Below are 11,119 nucleotides of genomic sequence, written 5' to 3'. Positions count from 1 at the left end.
CTGTGTCCTAATCCTTCTTCAAAGAAGGAACGTCTATTACATAATCTTGACGTGGTTCATGCTTTAAAGTTTTATTTACAAGCTACTAAGGATTTTCGTCAAACATTGGCATTGTTTGTTGTCTACTCTGGACAGAGAAGAGGCCAAAAGGCTTCAGCAACTTCTCTTTCTTTTTGGTTAAGAAGTATAATCCGCTTAGCTTATGAGACTGCTGGCCAGCAGCCTCCTGAAAGAATTACAGCTCATTCCACTAGAGCGGTGGCTTCCACATGGGCTTTTAAAAATGAGTCTTCTGTTGAACAGATTTGTAAGGCGGCGACTTGGTCTTCGCTAAATACTTTTTATAAATTCTACAAATTTGATACTTTTGCTTCTTCGGAGGCTATTTTTGGGAGAAAGGTCTTACAGGCAGTGGTGCCTTCCGTTTAAGCGCCTGCCGTGTCCTATAGCTTTGGTATTGGTATCCCACAAGTAATGGATGAAGCCGTGGACTGGATACACCTTACAAGAGAAAACAAAATTTATGCTTACCTGATAAATTTATTTCTCTTGTGGTGTATCCAGTCCACGGCCCGCCCTGTCATTTTAAGGCAGGTGTTTTTTATTTTTAAACTACAGTCACCACTGCACCCTATAGTTTCTCCTTTCTCTTGCTTGTCTTCGGTCGAATGACTGGAGGTGGCAGTTAGGGGAGGAGCTATATAGACAGCTCTGCTGTGGGTGTCCTCTTGCAGCTTCCTGTTGGGAAAGAGAATATCCCACAAGTAATGGATGAAGCCGTGGACTGGATACACCTTACAAGAGAAAACAAAATTTATGCTTACCTTATAAATTTATTTCTCTTGTGGTGTATCCAGTCCACGGCCCGCCGTGTCATTTTAAGGGAGGTGTTTTTTAATTTTAAACTACAGTCACCACTGCACCCTATAGTTTCTCCTTTCTTTTGCTTGTCTTCAGTCGAATGACTGGAGGTGGCAGTTAAGGGAGGAGCTATATAGACAGCTCTGCTGTGGGTGATCCTCTTGCAGCTTCCTGTTGGGAAGGAGAATATCCCACAAGTAATGGATGAATCCGTGGACTGGATACACCACAAGAGAAATAAATTTATCAGGTAAGCATAAATTTTGTCTTTCTTTCTTTCTGCAGTGTAGGATCCTCCTTACCCTCCCAAACCGCTCTCTAACCATCCTTCCCTCCAAATGGTCTCTAGTTTAGGTACTGACAGCTGTCTGCCAGTACCCAGTGTGTATATAGAATTTATTTATTTTGTATTACTACAAAAAATGTTTTGTGTACTGTAGCGACCCTCCCCCTCCAAGCAATCATGTACTGTAGGGCCCCCCCTCTCATTATCCCCTTTGCTGTAGTGCAGTGTTCTTCAAACTTTTTTCCCCTAAGACTCAGTGCCATACCCCACCCTATTTTTATGCTTTGTCTTAAAATTTCTTAAGAAATATACAACAAAACCCAGTAATGGTTTGAAGAACCCTGGCGTAGTGTGGTTCCTTTCTGTAGCGTATCAATTTGAGTTTCTCCCTTATGTGATTATACATAGCTAGATCTGTTTTGTTCACAAAGTATATTTTACATTATTAGTTCTGATATATTACTGAGCTTTTTGAAAGCCTAAACACATTGTTACAATTGGATACTTTGCTGATGTTTGTGTTCATTACATTTTTTTTTTTTTTTTTAATCTTTTTCAAGGAAAGCGTTGTAGATAAGGGGAAAAAAATAGAAGCTTGTAAACTACAGTCTTATCAAAGTGAAGAGATAACCATGGCAACAGATATATTGGAAGGTAATAAAGACTAACAATAATAAGACTTCTGTTTTCTTTCTTTCCCCAGATACAGTTGTAATAGATATGAAACCCCAATTTTTTTTCTTTCATGATTCAGATAGAGCTTGCAACTTTCTAATTTACTCCTATTATCAATTTTTCTTGGTATCATTTTTTTTTTTTTTTTTTATAAAGCGGGAATGTAAGCTTATTAGCTAGACCATTTTTGGTTGAGAACCCTGGGTAGCGCTTGCTGATTGGTGGCTAAATATAGAGCTACCCAGGCTGCTGAACTAAAAATGGTCTGGCTCCTAAGCTTACATACCTTTCAAATAGAGATACCAAGAGAATGAAGAATTTTTTTTTTTTTTTTAATAAGAGTAGATTTGAAAGCTGCTTAAAATTGCATGCTCTATCTGAATCATGACAGAAAATAATGTGGGTTTCATATCCCTTTAACGCTAAATTTACACACTGATGTGATAGTAGTAGCTGTGCGTAGATTTGATTTGTTAGTTTATTTGCACAAATATTTGTGTGTGGCACTTTTCTCTTGTAAGGTGTATCCAGTCCACGGGTTTATCCATTACTTGTGGGATATTCTCCTTCCCAACAGGAAGCTTCAAGAGGACACCCACAGCAGAGCTGTCTATATAGCTCCTCCCCTAACTGCCACCCCCAGTCATTCTCTTGCAGCTCTCGACAAGATAGGAAGTATCAAGAGATATGTGGTGACTTAGTGTAGTTTTACCTTCAATCAAAAGTTTATTTTTAAACGGTACCGGCGTTGTACTGTTTTACTCTCAGGCAGAAATTAGAAGAAGAGTTCTGCCTGGAGGTTGATGATCTTAGCGGTTTGTAACTAAGGTACATTGCTGTTCTCACACATAACTGAAGAGTATGGGACAACTTCAGTTGGGGGAACGGTCTGCAGATTACCTGCTTTGAGGTATGTTCAGTATATTTATTTCTAGAGAGATGAATGAGTTCTAGAAAATGCTGACCGAGCCTTGTTTGAGGTAAGCCTGATGCAGTGATTTAACAGCGACTAGGATCATGCTTACAAAACAGGGTAATACTCTTATTACTTAGTGACAGTTAAACATTTACATGAATTGAAAAATATGACGTTTTTTCTCTGAGGGAGATAAGTCTTTATTTGGGGCCTAGTTTCCACATGGCTAATCAGATACTCTTAAGGCCCCTCTGGCATCCAGTACATGGTGGGAGGGGCCTATTTTAGCGCTCTAAATGCGCAGTTTTAATTCAGACTGAGACATCCAGCTTCCCTAGAGGAGTCCTCTGGCACCTGAGGACCATTATAAGGGGTTTATTTCTGCACAAAATCGTACTTGAGGGCAGGTAGGAGCCTCAGCAGAGCTGTGGCAGGGTGCTTAACTGTCTTGTAACGTTTTTTTAACGTTTTTAAATCCGGCTTGGGGCCTAAGGAGTTAATCATCCATTTGCAAGTGGGTGCAATGTTGCTTTAGTCCCTTACACACACTGTAAACATTTCTAAGACTTTACTATATTTTTACACTGTTTTGCAGTTTGTGTTAGTTTTTTTCTCTTAAAGGCACAGTAACGTTTTTGTTTAATTGCCGTTTCACCTTTATTAAAGTGTTTTCCAAGCTTGCTTGTCTCATTACTAGTCTGTTAAACATGTCTGACATAGAGGAAACTCCTTGTTCATTATGTTTAGAAGCCATGGTGGAACCCCCTCTTAGAATGTGTACCAAATGTACTGAAATTTCTATAAACTATAAAGACCATATTATGGCGCTTACAGATTTATCTCCAGGGGATTCTCTGACTGAAAAACGGTAGATTATGCCATCTAGCTCTCCCCATGTGTCAGAACCTATAACTCCCGCTCAAGTGACGCCAAGTACATCTAGCGCGTCTAATTCTTTTACCTTACAGGACATGGCGGCAGTTATGAATGCTACCCTCACAGAGGTATTTTCCAAACTGCCAGGGTTACAAGGAAAGCGAGACAGCTCTGGGGCTAGAACTAATACAGAGCTTTCTGACGCTTTAATGCCTGTGTCCGATATACCCTCACAATACTCGGAAGCCGAGGCAATGAGCTTCTATCTGTGGGTGACATTTCAGACTCAGGGAAGGCGTTGCTTCAGTCTGATTCTGAAATGACAGCGTTTAATTTTAAGCTTCAACACCTCCGCTTATTGCTTAGGGAGGTTTTAGCGACTCTGGATGATTGTGACCCCATTGTGGTTCCATAGAAATTGTGTAAAATGGACAAATACTTTGCAGTGCCTGTTTACACTGATGTCTTTCCAGTCCCTAAGAGGTTTTTGGAAATTATTACTAAGGAATGGGATAGACCAGGTGTGCCGTTCTCTCCCCCTCCTGCTTTCAAAAAGATGTTTCCCATAGATGCCGCTGTACGGGACTCGTGGCAGACGGTCCCTAAGGTGGAGGGAGCAGTCTCTACCCTAGCTAAGCGTACAACTTTCCCCGTCGAGGACAGTTGTGCTTTCCTAGATCCTATGGATAAAAAATTGGAGGGTCTCCTTAAGAAAAATTTTATACATCAAGGTTTTATTCTACAGCCTCTTGCATGCATAGCCCCAGTTACTGCTGCAGCGGCTTTTTGGTTCGAGTCTCTTGAGGAGGCTCTGCAGGTGGAGACTCCGCTAGACGACATTCTAGACAGGATTAAAGCTCTTAGGTTAGATAACTCCTTTATTTCTGATGCCGTTTTTCAGTTAACCAAACTAACGGCTAAGAATTCAGGTTTTGCCATATGGCTTAAGTCCTGGTCAGCAGACGTTACTTAAAAGTCTAAGCTTCTTAACATCCCCTTCAAGGGACAGACCCTATTCGGGCCCGGTCTGAAGGAGATCATTTCTGATATTACTGGAGGAAAAGGTCACGCCCTTCCTCAGGATAGGTCCAATAAGAGGACCAAACAGAATAATTTTTGTTCCTTTCGAAACTTCTAGAGTGGCGCAGCCTCAGTTTCCTCTAATGCAAAACAAGAGGGAAATTTCGCCCAGTCCAAACCAGTCTGGAGAACTAACCAGGCTTGGAACAAGGGGAAGCAGGCCAAGAAACCTGCGGCTGCCTCTAAGACAGCATGAAGGAGTAGCCCCCGATCCGGGACTGGATCTAGTAGGGGCAGACTTTTTCTCTTCGCCCAGACTTGGGCAAGAGACGTCCAGGATCCCTGGGCGCTAGAGATTGTTTGTTTGTTTCCCAGGGATATCTTCTGGAATTCAAAGGTTCATCTCCAAAGGGGAGATTTCATCTCTCACAACTATCTGTAAACCAGATAAAAAGAGAGGCATTCTTACATTGCATTCAAGACCTACTGGTTATGGGAGTGATCAACCCAGTTCCAAGAGAGGAACAGGGGCTGGGTTTTTATTCAAACCTGTTTATAGTTCCCAAAAAAGAGGGAACTTTCAGACCTATCTTGGATCTCAAGATCCTAAACAAATTTCTCAGGGTCCCATCCTTCAAGATGGAGACAATCCGAACCATCCTCCCTATGATCCAGGAGGGTCAATATATGACTACGGTGGACTTAAAGGATGCTTATCTCCACATTCCGATTCACAGAGATCATAATCAGTTCCTCAGGTTCGCCTTCCTAGACAGGCATTACCAGTTGGTGGCTCTTCCCTTCGGGTTAGCCAAGGCACCAAGAATCTTTACGAAGGTTCTAGGGTCCCTTCTGCCGGCTCTAAGGCCGCGGGGCATAGCGGTAGCCCCTAACCTAGACATTCTGATTCAGGCGTCGACTTTTCAAATCGCCAAGTCCCATACGGACATTGTTCTAGCCTTTCTGAGGTCTCACGGGTGGAAAGTGAACATAGAAAAGAGTTCTCTCTCTCCTCTCACAAGAGTTTCCTTCCTAGGAACTCTGATAGATTCAGTAGAAATGAAACTTTCAGGATATCAAAGCTTCTAACTTCTTGCCGTGCTCTTCATTCCACTTCTCGGCCATCAGTGGCTCAGTGTATGGAAATGATCGGCCTAATGGTAGCGGCAATGGACATAGTTCAGTTTGCCTGCCTACATCTCAGACCACTGCAATTTTGCATGCTCAACCAGTGGAAAGGGGACTACACAGATTTGTCTCCTCTGTTAAATCTGGATCAAGAGACCAGGGATTCTCTTCTCTGGTGGTTATCTCGGGTCCATCTGTCCAGGGGAATGAGTTTCCGCAGGCCAGAGTGGACTATAGTGACAACAGATGCCAGCCTTCTGGGCTGGGGCGCAGTCTGGAACTCCCTGAAGGCTCAGGGTTCGTGGACTCAGGAGGAAGCCCTCCTTCCGATAAACATTCTGGAACTAAGAGCGAAATTCAATGCTCTTCAGGCTTGGTCTCAGCTTGCTGCGGCCAAGTTCATCAGATTTCAGTCGGACAATATCACGACTGTAGCCTATATCAACCATCAGGGGGGAACAAGGAGTCCCCTGGCAATGATGGAGGTTTCCAAGATAATTCTATGGGCAGAGGTTCACTCTTGCCATCTCTCAGCTATCCATATCCCAGGAGTAGAGAACTGGGAGTCGGCAGACTTTTCCTCCGGGGGAGTGGGAGCCCCATCCGGAGGTATTTGCCCAGCTGATTCAACTTTAGGGCAAACCAGAACTGGATCTGATGGCGTCTCGTCAGAACGCCAAGCTTCCTTGTTACGGGTCCAGGTCAATGGATCCCCAGGCAGCGCTGATAGATGCTCTAGCAGTGCCCTGGTCCTTCAACCTGGCTTATGTGTTTCCACCGTTTCCTCTCCTCCCTCGTCTGATTGCCAAGATCAAGCAGGACAGAGCTTCGGTGATTTTGATAGCGCCTGCGTGGCCATGCAGGACTTGGTATGCGGATCTGGTGGACATGTCATCCTCTCCACCATGGACTCTGCCGCTGAGTCAGGACCTTCTACTCCAAGGTCCCTTCAAACATCCAAATCTAATTTCTCTGCGTCTGACTGCTTGGAGATTGAACGCTTGATTTTATCAAAACGTGGTTTCTCCGAGTTGGTCATTGATACCTTGATTCAGGCTCGAAAGCCTGTCACCAGGAAAATCTATCATAAGATATTGTGTAAATATCTTCATTGGTGTGAATCCAAGGGTTACTCATGGAGTAAGGTCAGGATTCCTAGGATATTATCCTTTCTCCAAGAAGGATTGGAGAAGGGATTGTCAGCTAGTTCCTTAAGGGTACAGATTTCTGCTCTGTCTATTCTTCTGCACAAGCGTCTGGCAGAGGTTCCAGACGTTCAGGCGTTTTGTCAGGCTTTAGTTAGAATCAAGCCTGTGTTTAAACCTGTTGCTCCGCCATGGAGTTTAAATTTAGTTCTTAAAGTTCTTCAAGGGGTTCCGTTTGAACCTCTGCATTCCATATATATCAAGCTTTTATCTTGGAAAGTTTTGTTTTTGGTAGCTATCTCTTCGGCTCGAAGAGTTTCAGAGTTATCTGCCTTACAGTGTGATTCCCCTTATCTGATATTCCATATAGATAAGGTAGTGTTGCGTACCAAACCTGGGTTTCTTCCTAAGGTGGTATCTAATAAGAATATCATTCAGGAGATTGTAGTTCTGTCACTGTGTCCTAATCCTCCTTCAAAGAAGGAACGTCTATTACACAATCTTGACGTGGTTCATGCTTTAAAGTTTTATTTACAAGCTACTAAGGATATTCGTCAAACATCTGCATTGTTTGTTGTCTACTCTGGACAGAGGAGAGGCCAAAAGGCTTCGGCATCTTCTCTTTCTTTTTGGCTGAGAAGCATAATCCGTTTAGCTTACGAGACTGCTGGCCAGCAGCCTCCTGAAAGAATTACAGCTCATTCCACTAGAGCGGTGGCTTCCACATGGGCTTTTAAAAATGAGGCCTCTGTTGAACAGATTTGTAAGGCGGCGACTTGGTCTTCGTTTCATACTTTTTCTAAATTCTACAAATTTGATACTTTTGCTTCCTTGGAGGCTATTTTTGGGAGACAGGTCTTGCAGGCAGTGGTGCCTTCCGTTTAAGTTCCTGCCTTGTCCCTCCCTTCATCCGTGTCCTAAAGCTTTGGTATTGGTATCCCACAAGTAATGGATGAACCCGTGGACTGGATACACCTTACAAGAGAAAACAAAATTCATGCTTACCTGATAAATTTCTTTCTCTTGTGGTGTATCCAGTCCACGGCCCGCCCTTTCACTTTAAGGCAGGTGTTTTTTATTTTTAAACTACAGTCATCACTGCACCCTATAGTTTCTCCTTTTTCTTGCTTGTCTTCGGTCGAATGACTGGGGGTGGCAGTTAGGGGAGGAGCTATATAGACAGTTCTGCTGTGGGTGTCCTCTTGCAGCTTCCTGTTGGGAAGGAGAATATCCCACAAGTAATGGATGAACCCGTGGACTGGATACACCACAAGAGAGAAACTTATCAGGTAAGCATAAATTTTGTTGTTTTTTTCCGAATCTGGAGCTGTAATGAACTGAATGCCGCAAAACAATGGCCAATTTTGTGATTTTGTTTAAATGCTTAACGCCATTAGTACAGCATGGATGTCGTACCTGTTTTTTTAGTGAAACACTAGGATTGACCAGAAAGCTCCTTTATTTGTTTCAAGCGTTTGCCACACTGAGCTGCTCAGGCAGCCCACGGCAGAACACTGTTTTCACCTTTTAGCCAATAGCCTTGCGGGAAATCCGGCTTGGAGCCATAGAGAGATCTCAGATATGTTTCTAAATACTTTATCTTTTAGGGGTTACCCCACAGGATCACATGGAAGAAGTAAAATCAGTGCATTGCAATGCCTGCAATCTGAACATCCATTATGTGTACCCCTCTGTACAGAGCCACATCAAATCTCGTAAGCATATAAAGAACAGAGAGGTAAGTGATTGTGTCTCATCGTGCTTTATCTGCACTTGTGCCAAAGGGCATTGAACTTATGGATTTAAAGCCTTAAAAACACATTAACCCGAGGGTTGTGATTACTTAGCTTTCTTTACAGTGAGAGAATTGGATGCTTTAACCCCTTAATGACCACAGCACTTTTCCATTTTCTGTCCATTTGGGACCAAGGCTATTTTTACATTTTTGCAGTGTTTGTGTTTAGCTGTAATTTTCCTCTTACTCTTTTACTGTACCCACACATATTATATACCGTTTTTCTCGCCATTAAATGGACTTTCTAAAGATACCATTATTTTCATCATATCTTATTATTTACTATAAAAGAAAATATAAAATATGAGGAAAAAATGGAAAAAAACACACTTTTTCTAACTTTGTCCCCCAAAATCTGTTACACATCTACAACCACCAAAAAACACCCATGCTAAATAATTTCTAAATTTTCTCCTGAGTTTAGAAATACCCAATGTTTGCACGTTCTTTACTTTTTTTGCAAGTTATAGGGCCATAAATACAAGTAGCACTTTGCTATTTCCAAACCACTTTTTTTCAAAATGAGCGCTAGTTACATTGGAACCCTGATATCTGTCAGGAATACCTGAATATCCCTTGACATGTATATATTTTTTTTTAGAAGACATCCCAAAGTATTGATCTAGGCCCATTTTGGTATATTTCATGCCACCATTTCACCGCCAAATGCGATCAAATAAAAAAAATTGTTCACTTTTTCACAAATTTTTTCACAAACTTTAGGATTCTCACTGAAATTATTTACAAACAGCTTGTGCAATTATGGCATAAATGGTTGTAAATTTTTCTCTGGAATCCCCTTTGTTCAGAAATAGCAGACATATATGGCTTTGACGTTGCTTTTTGGTAATTAGAAGGCCGCTAAATGCCACTGCGCACCATGCATGTATTATGCACAGCAGGGAAGGGGTTAATAAGGGAGCATGTAGGGAGCTTTTTGGGGTAATTTTAGCTTTAGTGTAGTGTAGTAGACAACCCAAAGTATTGATCTACGCCCATTTTGGTATATTTCATGCCACCATTTCACCGCCAAATGTGATCAAATAAAGAAAAACGTTAAATTTTTCAAAATTTTAGATTTCTCACTGAAATCATTTACAAACATTTTGTGCAATTATGGCACAAATGGTTGTAAATGCTTCTCTGGGGTCTCCTTTGTTCAAAAATAGCAGACATATATGGATTTGGTGTTGCTTTTAGGTAATTAGAAGGCCGCTAAATGCCACTGCGCACAACACGTGAATTATGCCCAGCAATGAAGGGGTTAATTAGGTAGCTTGTATGGAGTTTGCAGGGTTAATTTTAGCTTTAGTGTAGAGATCAGCTTCCCACCTGACACATCAGACCCCCTGATCCCTCCCAAAGAGCTCTCTTTCCTCCCCCACCCCAAAAATTGTCCCCGCCATCTTAAGTACTGGCAGAAAGTCTGCCAGTACTAAAATAAAAGGTATCCTTTTTTTATATATAGCATATTTACATATGCTGCTGTGTAAGATTCCCCCCTTAGCCCCCAACCTCCCTGATCCCCCCCAATACAGCTCTCTAACCCTCCCCCTCTGCCTTATTGGGGGCCATCTTGGGTACTGGCAGCTGTCTGCCAGTACCCAGTTTGCATGTAAAAATGTCTATTTTATTTTTATTTTTGTTTTTTCTGCAGTGTAGCTTCCCCCCCCCCCCCCAAGACTAATCCCCCACCCCCTCCCAGATCCCTTAGATTACTTTATTCAGGGATTTTATCCCTCCTTTCTCCCCATAATAAAAAAACCCTTTCTGTAGTGTAAGTGGTTCCCACCCGCTCCCTCCCCGTGCACGCGCCCCGCCCACCACCCCCGTGCACGCGCGCGCGCCCGTGCGCGCCCCCCGGCGATACCGCCCCCGATCCCGCCCCCCTCTTTTACCAAGAAGCCATCGATGGCCGCCCACCCACCTCCCACTTCAGCTCCCACCCACCAACGAATGCGGCCATCGATGTCCGGTGCAGAGAGGGCCACAGAGTGGCTCTCTCTGCACCGGAGGGGTAAAAAATGTTATTGCAGGATGCCTCAATATCGAGGCATCCTGCAATAACCGGAAAACAGCTGGAAGTGATCAGGATCGCTTCCAGCTGCTTTCCACACTGAGGACGTGCAGGGTACGTTCTCAGGCATTAACTGCCTTTTTTCTGAGGACGTACCCTGCACGTCCTCAGTCGTTAAGGGGTTAACAAATTCAGTGAAATATTTCATTACATAGCTAGATATCATAATATTTTCCAAAGTTACTTAAAGGGTCAGTATACACTCATTTTCATATAACTGCATGTAATAGACACTACTATAAAAAATAAGATGCACAAATACTGATATAAAAATCCAGTATAAAAATGTTTAAAAACTTACTTAGAACCTCTTAGTTTAGCTCTGTTGAAAAGGTAGCTG

General features: G+C 42.7%; 1 protein-coding gene across 1 annotated transcript in view; it reads left to right on the top strand.

The window, feature by feature from the left end:
* Nucleotides 1-1,679: 1,679 nt before the first annotated feature.
* The window catches only part of LOC128641407 (DBIRD complex subunit ZNF326-like), a 23,500-nt gene continuing 14,060 nt past the window's right edge, over nucleotides 1,680-11,119 (top strand). The window contains exons 1-2 of the mRNA XM_053694030.1: nucleotides 1,680-1,801; nucleotides 8,515-8,645. Of these exons, the coding sequence (XP_053550005.1) occupies nucleotides 1,780-1,801; nucleotides 8,515-8,645 (153 nt within the window). The 5' untranslated portion in view covers nucleotides 1,680-1,779. The remainder of the gene's footprint in view (nucleotides 1,802-8,514; nucleotides 8,646-11,119) is intronic.

The sequence above is a fragment of the Bombina bombina genome, chromosome 10 (assembly GCF_027579735.1).
Source record: "Bombina bombina isolate aBomBom1 chromosome 10, aBomBom1.pri, whole genome shotgun sequence".
Classification (NCBI taxonomy): domain Eukaryota; kingdom Metazoa; phylum Chordata; class Amphibia; order Anura; family Bombinatoridae; genus Bombina; species Bombina bombina.
Note: the sequence above shows the minus strand (reverse complement) of the source record. Positions and strands in the feature narration are given on the sequence as shown.